Source organism: Fringilla coelebs (assembly GCF_963513975.1).
Source record: "Fringilla coelebs genome assembly, chromosome: 1".
In the NCBI taxonomy this organism is placed as follows: domain Eukaryota; kingdom Metazoa; phylum Chordata; class Aves; order Passeriformes; family Fringillidae; genus Fringilla; species Fringilla coelebs.
The window spans coordinates 44,956,406-44,975,330 of NC_140028.1; the positions used below are offsets into that span (position 1 = coordinate 44,956,406).

Sequence of the window (18,925 nt, forward strand, 5' to 3'; positions counted from 1 at the left end):
GTATTCAAGTAATTCTGGGGAGTACTTTAACTTGGGAAAATACTTGCAGAATTTTCTGCAAATACATGAATAAGCTTCTTCAAGCAGATTTGAGTGATATGCTTTTCTGAAACACAGGCTTCTGGTCTGTCCTTGAAAATGTCACAAGTTATGATGTATTGGAAAACAGGAAAGGCATTTTAAGTATCTATAGCCTGCTTAGCATCTTTAAATGCTGTTCTACTATGCTGTCAGCTTTACCTGCTTTCACTTCTATGTCTCCAAAATCAGAATTGAGAGGTGAGTTTATCTTGATCATTATGTGAGGCCCTGAGTGAGTAATCTCACGTGACTTCATCTGTTATGGGCTTCATTAATAAAACATAGGAGATGGTAGTGGCGGACTGTATTTTCTGTCTGCTTGCTTTTCATGAGACACCTTTCACAGATGTGTTTTGTTCAATTCCTTTGCAAGAAGAAGTTTAGTTTATCAACTTCATGGAAGACTGGTTTATTTTTGGAGTCCCCATAATGGGATTTCAATAAATTTTTTTCCTGAAGTTTTTTCAAATCCTAAACTTTTATTCAGAAGGGCAATACTGACAATACAGAAATGCAGAGTATTTTTTTTCAGAAGAGTATTTGAAAACAAAGTCAATACACTTTCTTCCTAAGGTTAACAAAGTGAATAAAAAACTTACTGTTAGGGATTTACTATGAAATCTAAAGCTGTTGATACATTCAGATACTGAGTTCTTATCATTTAGGGAAATTTTAATTTGCACAACTGAATTTTGATTCTTAATGTCAGCTTTTAGTCCACTGGCTCACTAACTACTGCTGTGGTTGAGTAAGAGAAGGGACTGAGGACAACAACAATCTTGTAACGCCGATTACCAGCATCATTAGCTGTGAACACCACCTGGAAAAAGAAAAAACAAATATGAGACAAAATGAGAAGCGATCTCTACATAAAAGCCTAGATGGTCATTGTGATCATTGTATGTAACTTCACATGAAACTTCAGAAGTATTCTCACTCTGAAGTGTGACTGCTTGTAACACACAGTTTTTCTGCTGGTTAAATACCCTTTATTAAAAGTATAAATGTCACATTATTTAAGACTTTATTCAATTTATTTATTATCCAAACTGGCATTTCGTTGTTGGTACTCATAAATAGCAACAAGACTTTTTTTTCTTGTTTCCTTATGAAGGTCTTCTATGAACCCCATTGATTTTCTTTGTTTTAAAAAAAAAAGCTATCTCATTTGCCCATTCTTTCAAGTGTTGGAATGATTTTGTTGCTCTTACCATGTTCTGTACTTCAAGGAACAGAATTAAACAGTGTTGCACTAGCTATCATTAGGCCAGAGTAGAAAACAATGAGTTTCTTTAGTTCTGATTCAAAATCTAGTAGTTAGAGAAAGACTGCATTAGTTATCTGGCCACAGCATGATAATAACCTTACATATGAATGATTTACCACAACCCTATTAGCATCTCCCTGACCAGCACATCCTGTCCTTTGATTTCTCACTCCACATAATGCATTATTTTGTGTTGTAAGATGAGAGGTGTCAGCTTTTAAAATAGACAGTTTAATAGCATTCTGTGATGCGCAGCTTGTGCTCCTTTCAACATTAATAAAAAAGATGCATATGAAACAACCAGTGAACTGAGCAAAATATGTTCCCTACTGAGGCTTATTTTTAAGAAAGAAGGCACTGGATTAAATTAATTTCCAGTCAACCATTATCTTGATATACAATCAATTCACTTACATGCTGTAAATCTTTCTTCCCTTTTTTATTTCAGTTTCCACAGAAGGCAAGGCTATCTAGCCTTCTAACCTTCATTATTGTCTAGTATAAGAATGTCATCTTTCATTTGTTGGAAGAGAGAGAATTTAATCCAAGCGTTAGCCACCTTTTCCTCACGGAGATAAGGAACAGCTAAGCAGATCTATCACAGTCCAACAAAAAACTAATACAGAACTGCTGCTACTGAAAGGTCATAGGAAAGCACTAATGCTGTTGAGGGGAAGGAGACAGTCCCCAGATCCCTCAGCAGTACCTGGTTTGGAACACTGTCCTCTAACCAGTTTATTTGTCCCAGGCAAGTTAAAGAAGCATGTTATACCTTTTTTTTCCTGTGGTAGACTGGGGCTCCAAGCATCCAGAGCATAGTACATACTTTTGTTTCGTTAAAAATCTAAATAATGAACTTTGTCTGTAGCCATGAAAATGTTGTCTCCAAAAGACAGATTAATGCTTTTCCCAGGGGACTTCACAGAGTATTCCACTTGTTGTCCCTCAAACACTTAGAATAATCACAAAAAAAATTATGGGCTTAAGTAGAGGTAGAAGGAATGAAAACCTCTCCATAAATAATGCATTGGGGAGCTTTGAGACTTGTGGGGGAGCTAGTAACTGGGTTCTGTCATGACTAGGTTCCTTCAAAGCTTTGAGACTGTGTATTTAAAGTGTTAATGTGAAAATATTTTAAACTGAAAATAAAGTTCAACATACGCAGTTAGTAACTGAAGTCCACACATATTAAATATCTTTATTCTTTGCTACTGAAGTAGAGGAAAAAAGGAGTACTCACATCAGCGTGTTGGTGGAAGGGATTCAAGCCCAGACTCTTCCAGTAAGAGGCTGTATCAACCTCAAGCTTGTATAACCCTGCTACAAATTGTTCTTTCGTTGTAAGCTCTGGGAGGGCTCCTTTTTCATTGGTTTTTCTGTGTAATGGTAGAAGAACACACTTTTATAGTTTGGTTAAAAGCCTGAGAAAGATGCAGTTTTTAGCAATTGAACTTGAGTGGTGTGTGGCTTAAGTAATAGGATGAATACTTCTATTGATCTGGAATGGCTTATGTCCATCTGTATTATGGATGCATCAGAGCTCATCTTGGCATTTGCTACTTCCACAGTGACCACAGCAGATGGCTGCCTGCCATCTCATTAACTCTGCATGGTTTGGGGGCCAGCCAAAAACTGGCATTATTGTTCATAGACTCTTGGCAGAGTCTTGGAGTTCAATTAAATGAACCCACTCAGAGGGAAAACCTCACCACTGCTGTAAGCAACATGGAAGCTCTATGATGCACTCACTGTGCAACTAAGTAGGGTCAACTGTCCTGATTCTTCCATGGTTTTCTTTCTTATTTAAATGCATTGAGTTATTTTATCAGTATAAATATTGTTTACAGTCGGCTATTAGAAATTTGAGTTCTGCTATTTGAAATGACCAGAGGTCAGCTAGCAGTGAAGCCTCATGGAATTCCTTGTGGTTTGTATTGGCCTCAACAAACAGGCAGTTTTTTTTTTATTTGAAGATACTATCAGTGTTATCTGAAGCCCTAGTAATGGTATTATACCATAGGTCTTTGAAGACCAGCCCATTAGGGGTCCAGAAGCAATATTGAATGCTATCTCAGACATGTTCCTTTTTTGAAACACCTTTCTGTGAAATAAGTTTTGTAATACTAGGAGGTCTTTTATTAGGTAGGTTATTCACAAATGACAGAGCTGCCAGTGCCTGATTTTGGTATGTAAAGACCACTGTCTTTTGTTCTAGCTGCCAATTTTTTTCTGAACATATTTTACTCAAATTGCTTGCAGAGAAAAATAATGTCGTTGTGCAGTGCAATACTTAAGATTTGTTTTTGCATGTAACTTAGAAAATAAAGTATAGAATACCATTTATACCTTGCAAGATGCTCCGTAGTCAGTTATCAGAAGTTTTATATCTGTTCAATTGTCTCTTTTTTTTCCTTTGCCATAGATTGATCATTGCTAGATAACTGGTCAGTTCTCTAATAGGCTTTTTCAGATAATATCAAATGCATCTTTGATTGAGAACAAAATCTTTGATTTTGTTACAGGACGTCTTGCTAGCATTCAGTTATTTACAAATTATCAAAGTGGGAGAGATTAATTTAGTATTAGCATGCTTTTTGCTTACCTTATCTTGAGGCTACTTTGCTCCTTGTTTCAAAAGTTAAATGTGTTTTTGGGACTTCAATCAACACCCAGCTGTTATGGGTACCTTTATATAGAGTCTCTAAGCTCAGAAATGAAGATAAGTGAACTGAACACTCGTACTGGAAAATGTCACGCATTTACAGTGATAGAATATGTGTGAAATTGTCTTCTCACTTGAGGGAGTGAGGCAATTTAAGCAGGACAACATGAATAGATTGTTTTCCCCACATCATACAAGTGTGTGTGGCCTTCACTGTACCTATATTTTTCAAGGACACACAAGAGCAATGTTGCTTGTGCCAGCCCACTGCTCCGTGACACCAAAGAAGCATTTGAGCAGTTTCTGCAGAAATTTATAGAAATGCGTCTGAGTCTGGGATTGCACTGTTGAAGTTCATGTGCTATGCCAGCTTTAGCCCTTGAGAGCCCTTTCTCACTATTTTTTAAAGGTGTAATAGACTTTTAGCATTCCTGGAAAGGTCTCAGGTGAGACTTTGCAACTATCATGAGGAGCTTAGTGTGGAAGTGGAATATTGCTTGGTGAATAAAGAATGATCATTCTGTGTATGCCGTAAGAATTTTTCCAATTTAATTTCAGGCTATACTTGAAGTAAAAACTGCTTTTTATTTTTTTTTTTTTAAGTGTTAATATATACTAAAATAGAGGGCAATTTAAAAAAGTCATCTGCATCTTAAATTCTACAATTAAGTTTTTCAAAAGACATAGCAATATTTATATAGTTGGGGATGCTTTTTTATTATTTGAGGCATGATTGCTTCTCTGTGGGGGAGAAGGTGAGAAAGATTTATCCCCAAATTTTCTCCTTTTGGCTAAGTCCTTTATCTTGAATTAAAGAACACTATCAAATATGATGTGGTATATATTCAAAACAGTTTCTTTTTAAAACTGTGATGTTGTAAGAAATGAAAATCCATTTAGAAAGATGAAAAATGGCCAATAAAGGTAGGATTCTCAACCAGAGTCTTGGTTTCAAAATGTAAGAGTCTATCTGATACTTCAGGTAACAATGCAGCAGTTCATTGCTGGGTACTTAAAGGTAATATAGACCTTTGCAACAAAATTAAAGGAAGTGATGACTGAATTAAAGGATAGCTTAAAATACTTCCTCATGTTCATAAGATTTATAAAGCACCATAAAACCATTTTGGTAGTTGAAACTGCAGTACATTTAGAAGACAGTCTGCAGCAAGTTAATTCAATTGTATGTTATCTTCCCTCTGAGCAAAACATACATCTCACTTTAGAGAATGTGGAACTGCTCTTTCAACTATTTGGCCTCTTCCCATTTCCTTTCCCATCTTTCACTCATTATTTTGGTGTGACTTACTGTGTATTTAACAGTTCCCAAGATGATTCTTCTTCTCTATATAATTTAACTGCAACATTTGAAGCTGGACTTCCTCGGACAGAATCCACAACTTTTACAGAAAGAGGTTGCTTGGCATCAGGAGGGTCCTGCAGTAGGAAGAGAGAATTTTTATGTTGCAAGAAGGGTAAGTGACATTGCATCATAAAACAGTAAGGAATATTATTTTTCAGATCTACCGTAGAGACCATATTTTCCGTGAGAATAGTGCTGTGTACTGAGGAAACATAATCTGAAGCTTTCTGGGGGCTGGATATGGTAGAGCCAGGAAGGAAGATTTCAGGAGCTGTTGGGCATGTAGCCGTGTACATCAAGGAGGCACTGCAGGTGTGAGACCACATTTCTATTTCTTTGGCATGGCTTAGCTACACATCATCTCCAGCATGGAGCTGTAACTAAATTGTGGCCTCAACAGGAAATAATCGCATCCTCAAAGGTAGTAGCAATGTTTAAATATCTGCCAACTCTTCCCCTGTATTTTGGACTGGCAATTTGAGCACAGCTTTCTGGATTTGAGAGTCTCTGATGCCTTGTTCCACAGAACTATCTCTCTTGCCACAGAGTTACAGTTCTGCTGTAAACATGATAAGCACCAAATACAGACTCTCTCCTAACAGCACATTGAATCAGATTTGTCAACCCTGGTCGCTACCCAAGGACAGGAGAGGAAAACTTTCCTTCAAACACAGGATGACTATAGTTCCATCCCAATACATCCATCACAAGTAGTGATTATGGCCTGCTGCTTTACCTTTTCAAAAATAGAGTTGAATCAGTGCTTTGACCTTACCCAATTCTGCAGATGAAGAGAGAGAAAATAGAGCTTTGTAGAAGGTGCTAATCAGGGATGATCTCAAAATAGCAGTCACTGATAGCCATTTAATCATTGCAAAATGAATTGTAGATGGTAAAAATTAAGAGCTCTCTCTTTCATGCCCTCTTACAATCTGGGATGTTCCACAGGCCAGGAACCCTGTCTAGTATCAGACTATGTATCAGCATGTGTCTATACTGCTATCAGACTATACATGTATCAATCTGTACACCCAGATTCCCCACGCTCCCTTTCTGCAATGCAGTGGCTCCTTGCTGGTGTTACTGGCGAGGCCTTGGCAGGAAGGGCTGCCCTGCCACCACCGATATTCCTGACTTCTGCACCCTGGGAGTTCAATGGAACCCTAATTCCTCGACAGCATTAGCCAGGTGCTATTTTCCCAAGGATCAGAGTTGAGAGGAAAAATGAGTAGTTGAGGGGAGAGAGAGAGAGAGACAAGGCTGTTGTAGGAGAATTTCAGGCTGAAGCACCTGAATCTTTACCTTGCTTTCCTGGGAGAAATGAGCCCTCTGAAAGAAGAATCCTGACTTTAGCTCTGCTCCTTACTTACATGGGATTTAAGCTGTAGTGGGTAGAGCAGTAAGGCAGAAGTCTAGAAAAGGCCTTTCTCTAGCATGGATTTTGCAGCAGGAGATGAAATTCCTCATGACACAGATTGCTCATCATGTGCTCAAGGTTTTTTGTCTAATGAATTCAATAGTTTTTCCTGTCTTGTTTTACATTGTTTTTCATGTAGTTGCTGTGTTAATGACAAGTGCTACTTCTCTACCTGTAAAGTCCTCTCAGTAATCACTAGAGAAGGAGAAAGAAGGACCAGAAAAGAGTAATTGCAGAGAACTACAGTCAGTACATACTGTAAAATCAAAATAATAATGAAAAAACAACAAAAGAAAATAATTGGGACTACATCAGTAGAAGGACTTCAGTCCTTAGACACTTACCAATGGTGCAGCTTCAGAGCAAAGTGCCAGGCCAGCTAAGAAAACGAGAAATACAGAATGAAAAGCCATTTTGTCTGCCACTAGGAAGTCTGTGTCAGCAAGCAGAAAATGGTGGGAGCTGTGATTTTTATATCAAGGCCTCTGAAATGAAGCTACTTATCAGAAAAACCCTATGACTTGCAGCACGTAGATTCATACTATTTACTTAGTAAACAATGAGAAAATAAGTAACCCATACAAACATGAACCTTGTCTGTGAAAATAAGTCTTTTCTATCCTTGTCTATGGAAACATGGTGAACGTTGCCTAGTTCAACTACTGTGTCAATTTTCTTCGAAGAAATGTCTATTTTGTATTTTTCCCTTTTTATTGAGGAATAATCCTGTGTTGAGGAATAATTGCTGTATATACCTGAGAGAAATACAAATTTTATGTAAACTCAGCTATTTCAGTGAGAAATCCTCTGTGGTTATGGCTTGGCTTTACTGAGTCATCCATGCTCATAAATTAAGATATTTCTCTCTGTGTCGCTCTCCTCCCCACCTCTAATAAAATGTAGGTGGATAATCTGTGGGCTACATCTTTATCTTACACTTTCCCTAGAAAGAAAAATACATTACTTTTGGTTTTCAGCATGGCAGCAAGATACCTACACACCAACTTCTGAAGCACATTTTAACAATATGTTAAGTTGTGTGTCTCTTGTCCCCTGGATTCAGTACAAGCTTAGGACTTTCCCCATATAACTGCAAGTCAACTCCTGCCAGAAGCATCTGGTTTGATTGAGGGAAATGTGGCTTCTTGAAATTCAACTTTGTCTTTCTGATCTTTGCTCAGACATATGTACATACACTCTTCTACTAGGTTTATCCTCTCATCAGATGGATGACTACAAAGCAGGGTAGTTTGTTTTTTTTTTTTTTTCCCCTGAGTATATCTATATGAGCAAATCTAAGTCCTATTTTGAGGGCTTAGCAAAACATACTTCAAATGAAACCTACCAGTTTTCAAGCTCCAGAAATAGCAGGATCCCATGAAATCTCTGTACTTTATGATGGGTGCTGTTTTGAAACTGTTTGCATTGCTTACAAGAGTTGTGTAACTATGCTAGCATCTAGAAATCCATGAAAAAGCAACCAGTGAAATGTTAAAGGCAAGCTTTTGTAACAGGTGAATTCGCTTGCCATGTTGTCATCCCAGCAGGCTCTGGGTATAAACTCCAAGGTCAGTGGCAAATGAGTGCTGCAGGTTTCTGGCTGGCATGATTTCAGTTTCTTTCTCTGTAGTTTATGTAATCCAGTTAGAACCAATTCCTCTACTTCAGGATATTTTAAATGCAATACAGAAATCACTGCTAAAGCCCTCAAAGCCTTTAGTCAGTTTATCAGCAACTTTATTTGAATCACAGTCACTCTGCAGTTTACCTTTTCCTATTTCTAAAAATATGAAGAGACTATTAAGATGACACTTCTCTTTTTTAACTTCTTTTTAATGATGGCTACAGATGTGACTTGTTAGGGATTTAACTGGAATGCACCTATATAGGGTAGCCAGATGTGTTATGTCAAATAATTACTTTAATATCAAAAATGTTAAAAAAGTGCTAATTGAAATTATTTCAGTACCACCTAGATTGATTGAGCAACCAGCTTTCCTCTTGAGACACCAATGTGTTGAGGTTCACCTGAAGTTTTAAGTAAAGGTTTTAACTCTTTCAGCTCTCTGGTCATACTTACTTCAATGGTTTCTGCATTATTTGTTCTGCTGCTAGGTATTCAGAATTTCACCTATTCAGCCTGTGACCAGGTTGATAGTGGGACCATATTTTCTGTGTGTAAACTTGGAGTAGCACAGATGATTTTCTTATTTTGACTACATTTATTTGGTAATATTTGAAGGTAACAAAACTATATGGATTTCCTGTTTTGAGCCAATGTATTTGGTGAGACTTCTTTAAGGCAGTGGAGGAAGATAACAAAACTAAATCAAGTGTCATCCCATGTGTGTTTTTCAGATGTCCTTTGCACTTTAATTCAAATCATTATAATTTAGAAAACAATAAAATTCCACTAATTGATTCAAAATTGTTTTAAAGAAGTAATATTTTATTGACTTGTCTGAAGTTTGCCAGGTTACAAAACGGAGAAAAACCAACTAATGTAGCAAAAAGTTATGCATTAGCAATAGGAAAAACCTTCCTCCCAAAGGCCTCTGATAGTTCTAGTGGAGGAAGGTGTGAAAAGACAGTACATGTTTATTCCTGGGGATCAGTGACAACAGCAGTGGTTGAGTAGGAGAAAGGGCTGAGGAGAGCGGCGATGGTGTAGTGGCGGTGGCCGGAGTCGTTAGCAGTGAACACCACCTGGAAAAGGGAAAACTCGTGGTCATCATGAACACCACACAGCCAAAGCAGCTGATCAACAACTGAGCAACACACCCCACTGCATCTGCAGAGCACTTTGCTGGCTCTGTTCAGTGCTTTTACCCTTCTGAAGGGTAATGCTTCCCGTTACTTTGTGATTGCCAAGGACTGAGGAATTTGTGAGATTCGGGCTGTGGTCCACAGAGAGCCTCAGCTGTGGGGAAGGTGGATGGAAATACCCACACCCGAGCCAGGCAAATTGCTTTGTGATGTGGAATAGGAGGGTAAGGGGGAGGTGTCTCAAATGACCAGCAAGAAAGACAGGGGTGAAATTCCACCCAGGGAATTTAAACACAACCCCTGTGTGACGTGGCCAAACAAGGCAGGCAGCTGGAGCCCAAAGCTATTTTCTGTACTTCAGTGCCCCCTCCTGTTTTCAAGATCCTTGATGATGGATCAGTTTTTGCATTAAGAACTGAGTGGCTAGACTTACCAGAACAAGGAGAGATCCTTGCCCTAGGACAATTCAAATCTGCTGCTCTTCTAATTAGTCCAATGGGACTTGGGACACACCATTCCCAGGAAAGTATTGTCACCTGGGCTAAATTCCAGCTTTCTTTAGCTTACTATTTGATCTATTTTCTAAATCATGAGACACTTTCTATAAGTGGACTAGAGAGTTCTCTCCTATGACCAAATTCTAAGCTGCTGGGGCATGAGGATTGTAGGCTTCAGTTACCCTGTACACAGTCAGCCCCTGAACTCTTCCCGTTTCCCAGATTAGCTTGTTGGTCTCTAGGCTGTTATGTCAAGGAAAATCTTCTTCAGCCTAGCTGGAACAATCTCAGTCAGGCACTTTTAAGCACTTTCTGAGGTGTACCCCTTACAACTTTCAAAAAAACAAATGGTTAGGGAATACTTTTGGTAGGTTTTTTTTTGTACCTAAATCACCCAAACTGCACCTCAGACTTTATGGACCTCAGACTCAGTAATTTGTTTTAGAACTTCCACTAGAGCTCCATGAACTTGTGGTTTGAAATGTTCTACAACACCACCAGTAGCTGTTCCAGACTACTTAAATTGGGGAAACGTTAATGACAGATTGAGCCTGAAGAATTTAAACAGATTTTGGATGTGCTAAGTAAATGTAGTAGAATATTTACACAATAGCGGTAGAAATAGAATATTTATACAATAGAGCAGTGTAGGATTGCAAAGGGAGAGACATGACATGATTGCATTTCTGACCTCCTTGCAAAATTTGAGTATCAATGAAATAGTCAACTTTTCCTTTCCCACTATGGTTATGTCTTTACTTTTTTTATACATTTTTTTTTTTTTAAAGTTGTACATTTTGGTACTGAACATCATTGAATAGTTTTTTTCCTGCAATTGCATGTCATAATAGAATTCAGGGATTTTCATGTGACTGATATAGGGGAAATACCTCTGATTTAAGCATAGCTTATTTCCTATAAAATTAGGGTTCCAAATCTCTCCATTCCTTCAACATCAGTAAAAGCAGTATATTTTTTTTATTCTTCTTGTTTGTTTTTATGAACACTGTCTACTATTGAATAATGTAGCTCTTTTCAAGCAAGATTCCCTACTGGCATGAGTGGGTGAATGGGCACAGCTACACTTTGGAAGAGCAGTGTCAGCATTTGCAGGGAAGTTGGCTCCTTCCTGTGGCTTAGCTGGATATTTTCTGCCTCTATTTGCCCCGGTCTGTGTGGCAGTGAACCTCTTCACTGAGTGTTGCTGCTCCTTCAGTATTAAAGGGCTGTGTTTGCTCTGCCCAGCTGATGCCCCTCCACAGGCAGTGTGTTCTATTATCAGTGTGTACTGGTTATCAAGGATGTTTGCCACTACTCACATCAGCGTATTCATGGAATGCAGAAAGCCCGAGTGCCTTCCAGTAGGAGCTGGTTTCAAACTTCACCATGTACTTTCCCTCTACAAACTGTTCTTCTGTCGTGAGGTCATGAATCTCCCCATACTCTGTGGTTTTCCTGTAATGATTAAATATCTATCTAAATATTTCATACTATTGTTTAGAGGCTAAACAGAGACAGTCGGTGTGGAATATGAAATAACAGAGGTGCCAAATTCGACATTGAGCAGCCTAATAATCTGAAATAATTCCTTCCCTCTATGTAGGGTGTGTTTCCAAACATTGCAGTCTGTCCTTGCTACCAACTCACCCATATGCATCACAAATCAAAGTTGGCTGGTTTGAGGTCCCTCTTTTAGTATCATGTCTAACTTGTACCCAATGTCCTCTGGAACCAAAGGTTACTGTCTTAGGAGAAGGAATGTCATGATGACAGGCAAGATGCCAAATCTCAAAATAAAACTAAGGAGAGAAGAGGAAATTTTATTGAAAAATTATTTTGTTTTCCAGTTATTAGCGCTGCGGCTCTGGAGTTTATTCCTATACACTGTTGTGATTTTATGTGACCCTTAGTGATAATGTCTTGAAAAAGCTATTAAGTATCATAAGATTTTAATAAATTGAATTACAATGCCTTGGTCAGAGAGCAGGGGCCACTTCCACTGGGTACCATATAAATGAGCAATAGGAATTCCCAGCTCAGAGCTTGTGTGCTCAGCTCAGAACAAAAAACTGTGGACAGAGAAACTCCAGTAGCAAGAAGGAAGGATAGCTGGCACTGCACCCTATTTGTTTGAAAAGGAGGCTTTTCAAGCTTTGTATGACAGCTGTTTAAATATTTACATACTTAGCTCCTAACCCCATTTATCTCTTTTCCCTCCTTTTACTTAGTTTCTGATTTTTTAACCTTTTGTGTTTGTTTGTTTTTGTTATGGTCATTTACTGCTGAAAATATTTATTTGGTATTTATAGCACTTCATGACCACACGATTTAGTTGAAGGAAAAATGAAGAAAGCCTTGACTGGGAGAACTAGTGGAACTTTCCTGTCTTATGGCAAGGAGTAACTGCCTAGGCAGAAAACAAACTTGAGGAGGAGGAGAGGAAGTGGAGAAAGCAGTGACATGCTACTTATCTGTGACAGGATCAGTTGTGCTATTTGTCTTTTCTTTCCCAGTCTCTTTCTCCTCCTTCACCTTACCTGTAATCTTTGGTTGATGGTGGTAAATAAAAAAAAAGACTGAATGACAGAGCTTTTGCTTAAATTAAGAGGTAGCAGGATTGAAAATCCCATGCTAATTTTCATTTTTCTTGTTTGTCAAGACTGACAAAATCTCACTGGCCCAATACAAATGTAACCAAGTGTTTCCAGGGCAGACCAAACCTGCTGGGAATCAAAGCCCTATTCGAAACAAGCATCACAGTCAGTTTGTAAAGTGTATGCATCGGTTTTCTTTTAGTTTAATTAGCAATTCCTGGTTTGATCTATGTTGCTTTAATAAAAGAAGAAAGAATTCATTTGTGAGTGTCCTTAAAGCTGTGAAACAGAATTACTGAGATCCTGCAGAAGTTAGCAATCCATGTACTTCTGCCTATAATCTGGATAGTCCAGACAAGCAATTAAAAGGAAAAATGGTGTCTGCCTCAAAATCTTTGTTCAGAAAAACAAATTAGTTTTAGTTTGAGAAAAGTGTGGATGGAGCTGGAATGGTGCTTTCCCTAAGGGAGGCTGCTCCAGAGTGTCAGATGTTAACTGTCCAGAGCAGCTGGGAAACTGGAAACAAGAGCTCACTTGAAAAGGCATGCCTGCTACCAGAAGTTAATGGCATTTTCTTTATTTTAATTATTAAGTGGTAGCCATTCAATGCAACTGGTCTCACAAGGAAACCCTTCAGCATTACTGCTGCGCTGAGAGCCAACAGGACAGTGTGTGATTCAGAGCCTGGAGGGGATTAGCTCAAGGCAGGGATGCTCAGCATTCAGCACTGGTAGCAAAATGCTGTGGTTGCTTCTGAACAGCACTTGTATTTCTGTCTGAGTGGGGGACTAAATATAATATGGTTCCTTATTCTTAACAGGATGTGGACTGCCAGCATCTGCTGCAAGATGGACAGTTAAATTAAAAAGCTGTGCTTTCCAAGGAAAGTTACTACAGTGCCAGCCCATACTGTGGTCCTGAGCCTCCTTTTGACTGTCTGAACCTTAGTTGCATATTGTGGCCAGGTTAATCTACACTGTCTCTGCAATGATGTTTATGAACTCTTAGGACATACTGCTCTGAGAGAAACTGTGCTCTCAGATGCAGACTGATGAGGAAATATCTCAGGAACACTAGCTCTTATTTTGGAGTTAAAAAAAAAAATAGAAAGAGGGTTGGGGAACCACTTCAAAATACACAGAAGTCTTTTCTTTCATAACTTGTAACCTCGGTCACATGAAAACTGTGTTCTCTGACTGCAACTCTTGAACCACATGATAAGACTTAGATTTCCAAAAACTTGTGAGGAGTGAGAAGATCAAAGCTAGTCTTGGGAGGAGCTCATATGGAATCCAAATCACATGTTCTGTGCCCTAAACCCTTCTCCAGTATGTCTTAGCTCAAGTTATCTCTTGCATATTTTTAGCTAGAGTCATTTTGAAATAAGCCTCTTAATAAAGTCAGCTCCTACTGTTCTAACTCCCCTACTGCCCCTTAAACACCATTACTCAAATTCAACAGTTGCTAAGTACATTTGCTTAATTCCATGAAGTGTGCTTGCAAAGTAAACATAAGAAAACAAAATGGTAAAAACATAGCTACAACAGACATTTGTACAAAATGCAACTTTCCTATATGTATCTGCAAGGTATTGTAACTTCAAAATGTTATTCACCTGACAGGAGTATTTACAGATGGTGTTCCTGGATTCATTCATATTTTCAGCTGTTTTAACACAGGGATATTCTGGCTTCCACAAAAGAATAAAATTGTAATTGCATATGAAAACTTGGTTCAAACAACCGTCATCACCTAAAGTCAATGGTATCACTGAAAGCAGCCTTGGTTGTGATGCAAATCAGGAAAAATGTCAAAATCTTTACCTGCAATAAAAGTTGTGATTTAATGTTCCTTAACTGCCATCCCCCAGCAAAATGGTTCTCACTTGCCTAGGGTTCATCTTCTCAATTTATGTTTAAGAAGATGTGATTAGATTTTCTTGAGTGTACTAACCTAAAGTGTCAGCAGAAGTTGCCTAAGAACTACAGGATTTGTCTCCATGGGCTTGTGGAGAGCAGGGTTGCAAACTGAACAAGAAAACATTGATATGCCCTAGAAATGAGGGAATTTAATAATGACATTACATTTCTCCTATTCTTCTGTAAATTGTGTTTTGCGTTAGCTGTTAAACAGTACTTGATGAAAGATTTGAAATAATTTGGTTTTCTAGTAATGAAAGGAATGCTCACTAGGGATAAGATATTATCCTTGTCTCTGCTTTCCTTGAAAAAAAAGTGTTGCTTTTCTTGGGGTTTCTCTGTTCATTAAAGTATATAAATCCATTTTAGGAGTCATTTATTCCTAGGTTAACACTCAGAACTTGGGAGCAGAGTTGTTTGTTTTTTTCAGTCTTGTAAAATTTCTTGCTACTTTTCAATGGGGAAAAGCATTTTTTGGTTTTCATTATATAAAAAGAAACCATTCAGATGGAAAGAAAGTTATCTCTCCTTAGAGTCTTCTTCTCTGGGGTTTTCTTTATTTTTTCCCCTGCTGCTTATGTGTAAATCAGGCTCTAAAAATCCTAGTAAAAGACAGTTAAATGTACAGTTGACTCCTGTCCATTCTTGTGCTTATCATTCTGTGCTTGAATATTCTTTTGCTCCTGGAAACTTCTCTTGAGTTATTTAAAAATTTGATTCAACAAATTTTTGCAATGAAAGTTAAATGTCTAAATACCTCAGCTACCTGAATTTTAGTAAACTCTGTTCTTCTGTTACTCATATACCTGTCCCAGACTGAAGGTATTATTGTCTGACCCTCTGTGATGTCCTAAGGTATTTGTAAGGATGCTAGGTATCTATTGGTGTTGATCTGTCATTCTAGAAAAAGACATTCAGAGCTAGCGAAATGGCCTCAAACTGCTGAGATTTTGCTTCTGTGTTGTGTTACAATAGTACTGTCAAACACTTTCTGGTCCAGGAATTTCTTCCAACCAGCACATTTGATACACAGCAGAGGATGAATAATGTAATTATTATTTACATGTGCGCAGACAAAGCTTACAGAGAGGATTTGGTATGTGACTGCTGCAAATAAAGCTCTATATCCATTGCATATGAAGATAGGTTAGTCTGGATTACCTACAAAATGCTGGTAAATAGGTGGGGGTTTTTTTCTTTCTATAGAAAGGAAAGATAATACTGAAGCTAGGAGAAAAAATAAGCATCAAAACTAGTCCCTTACAAAGATAAGATGAGCATCTGAACATATTTTTGCAATTAACATTTCAGTCACGGATAAGTTCCACTTAAATCTAATGGATTTGAGATCAGAATTCATGTGCTGTGGACACTGATAGAGTGGTACGTGTCAGAAAACATATTTTTGTTTTGATCAGAGCTCCATACCTTTAACTCCTCAATTGCTTGCCCAAGGCACCTCAAAAACAGCTCCAGAAGATCACACAACTTACCCAACAGCAAAGTCCTGCCAGCTTCCATCTTCAGCCTGTTTAAAAACTTTAACATTTACATCAGATGCAGGGCTTCCTCTGACTGCATCCAGCACTTTCACCATAAGAGGGCATTTGGAATCAACAGAGCCATGGGAGACCTTGGGGAAAGGAGGAGAAGTTGTATAGGAGCTGTTCACCAAGCCTGCAAAAACCTTCTCCCAAAGAAAAGATAGATTCTAATTGCAGAATTACCATTCACTTAAAAGCAAGTTCTCTGCCAATGCTATTCAAAGCTAATTTCCAAACATCTATTTCTTAAGCAGAATATTTTAGAGCCTTATACTGATACTTTATTACACACACACAGATTGTTTGATCAATATTTAGAGTTGCTTTAAATGGCTCTATGAAAATGGTATAATGTTATACCTTTATAATATCATCACAAATGTGAAAACAGCAAGTTCTTTTAAGTGCAGACAAAGTATGTTATCTAGGGAAACCAACAAAGAAATACATATCACATCTTAAGGCTGAAAGAATATCCCTGTCTTGGACTTTATTACATCATAAGAAATCCTTAGTCAAACCTCAAAACTATTTTTTAGTGCTTTAGAGAAGCACTTGTTTGGTGAAGCTGCCTCTTTATTGAGGATACAGGGTGTGAGTTATGAACAGATAGAAACAAAGCAAAACAAAAGGTCTCACCACCTAGATCCCTGACCCTTCCATAATACCTTAAAAAAGGTGGGTAAATTACAAGAAAAGAAAAAAGTTTTAAGATTTCTGAAGAACACTATTAAAAAACCCCAGAAATAACATTCTGACAAACCCAATGGTTATGGAATTTCATGGATGAGGAGGATCTTAGCAATCTAGAAAATCTAGATTTATCATTCTTGTAATGATTGAGTTTGAAAACAAAGAAACTCACCAGTGGTGCAGCTTCAGAGAAAAATACCAGTCCAGCTAAGAAAACAAAGAGCACAGACTGAAAGGCCATTCTGCTTGCTGTTAGTGAGCCTTGGTGCCAGCAGCCAGGAGATGAGGGGATTTGGGATTTTATAGCCAATCCAACAACACAACAGGCTGCTTATTGGGTGCCCATATGACTCCAAAACTGCTGATTCTGATTATTTGCTTAGTAAATAGCCCAATCCTAGAGTCAGTCCGTTGCTTCATGGCACTGCCATTGAAGTCAATGGAAGGACTGCAGGATCACTAGAGAAAAGAAAATAAGTAACGGACACAAACATGACCCTTGCCTGGGGAGATTACACTCATAGAAAGCCCTCCACAAAATAACACAAATGACCTTTGTTTGCCCAGAAATCCAACTAGTTCTAGGAGAATTTCTTTATCTTGCCCTCAGGTTGGGCATGATAACGCCCCAATGCTTTCTCTGCACCTGCCCCATGTTTCTTCTCAGTATATTCAGTGTTTTCTGAGGATCAGATCCCACATACGGATGCAGACTCAGTACATGGGTGATGGAGTTTGTTCACAGTCTGGCTCAAGCAGTGCTGGATTCCCAATCAGTCTCCCTGCTTGTTGGAAAGGAGCAAAGTCTCTGTTTTCAGACACAACTTAGATGGGATCTGACACACTCTGTCACCCACCACAAGCTTCTAATTATTCATCTTGGCCAACCTTCAGGTAGACACTGAGGTCTCCTCTTAGTCACTGGGAAAAGACTTGTAAAGAGCTGTCCCCCTGGGAAGCTAAAGGTCTCAGAAAAATGAAATGAGTCCTCTCTTACACGATGTACCCCAGAAAGAGGCAAGGCAGCCAGCAAAGACTGGTAGCTTTTGTTAACATCGGGCTAAGGTTGCCAAACCTTTATTATGCTGGGAATGTTATTGTTACATGTATGTTTGTACATTTCTACATTTGTAAGTGTACAAATACACGTTTCAGAGGTTTCTCAGGGGTGGACTCAGCCCCAGCCTAAGCTGGGAGAAGTCATCTGGGGGAGCTGGCATGGTATAGCTGATTTTGTTCAGGTGCATCACATAAACTGTCCATACTGTTCCTTGTGCTAGTTGAGAGGCAAACAAAACTGACCTGTCCAGCAGTTCCTTTTTGCCACATCCTAAACAACCCTGAATCTACACTTTTCAGGAGCTGGCACTCATTTTTTACTGATTTCACAGTATTCTAACAAAAAGCAGTTTTCTTTAATAGGATTATGATGGAAGTCTTAGAGAGAAATCACGGATGGTATTCTCCAGAGACTTTCATGCCTTCAGGCTGCTTTAGGCAGTTTTTCTCTCTAGGCAAAGTTGATTTTTGAGAAAAAATCTATAATACAGTAATCTCCTGCACTGGGATCAAAGTGCCCTTTGTCTATACAGCAAAGCAGGCTGATATGTAGTAACATTCTACACACACTTTGCCTGCACGTAAAAGTCAGTGCAAGGTGCCCAGCAGGAACAAACCATGCTGCAATCTAATGCTTGGGGTTGCATTCAGATCTTGGAAAGTCAAATGCTGCTCCTAGATCTGTGCAACAACATATTACCTCATCATTTTGTTCTCATTATTTGTGAATATTTCTCTGAAGCAATGAAGCTTTGTATGTCTGGAAGAGAAATGATCTGTATTCTAGGGCAAGTAGGCTGTCCTGTGTTTTGCTGTCAGCAGTTCTGCAAGGAGATAATGCTAAAGAGTTAATTATATTGGCACTTGTCTGCAAGAGAAATTGCTCTCCTATGGGAAAATTACTTAAGAAATAATGATTTTTTTCTAGGTTTTCCTGCAAAGTAGCAGTTTCTGAAAAATCAGGTCTACAGGGATAGTACATTTCAGCTGTCCATATTATCTTGCTTCCCTCCTTTATAACATTGATTGACCTTTTGGCAGCTGCTTCTTAGAGTGAGTAACA

At 38.5% G+C, this 18,925-nt stretch overlaps 2 protein-coding genes across 2 annotated transcripts; both read right to left on the reverse strand.

The window, feature by feature from the left end:
- Window positions 1-549: 549 nt before the first annotated feature.
- LOC311158379 (transthyretin-like) lies at window positions 550-7,236 on the reverse strand. The gene is made up of 4 exons (XM_084213748.1): window positions 7,135-7,236; window positions 5,320-5,447; window positions 2,589-2,724; window positions 550-901 (listed from the first exon to the last, which is right to left on the reverse strand). Exons 1-4 carry the CDS (start codon window positions 7,201-7,203, stop codon window positions 794-796), a joined length of 441 nt encoding a protein of 146 aa, XP_084069874.1. The 5' UTR covers window positions 7,204-7,236; the 3' UTR covers window positions 550-793.
- A 2,152-nt stretch (window positions 7,237-9,388) lies between these two features.
- On the reverse strand, window positions 9,389-18,482 carry LOC311155840 (transthyretin-like; the record flags this gene model as incomplete). Its single annotated transcript, XM_084209277.1, is given in 7 exon segments — window positions 9,389-9,496; window positions 11,373-11,508; window positions 16,060-16,199; window positions 16,976-17,010; window positions 18,394-18,411; window positions 18,414-18,441; window positions 18,444-18,482. Coding segments are annotated over 7 exon segments (504 nt in total).
- Window positions 18,483-18,925: the final 443 nt, after the last annotated feature.

Coding starts and splice junctions, on each gene's coding strand:
- LOC311158379 (XM_084213748.1), bottom strand. CDS start 7,203: ATGGCTTTTCATTCTGTATTTCTCGTTTTCTTAGCTGGCCTGGCACTT. Junction 5,448..7,134: donor GCTCTGAAGCTGCACCATTG/GTAAGTGTCTAA, acceptor TTCCTACTGCAG/GACCCTCCTGATGCCAAGCA. Junction 2,725..5,319: donor TGGGAACTGTTAAATACACA/GTAAGTCACACC, acceptor ACCATTACACAG/AAAAACCAATGAAAAAGGAG.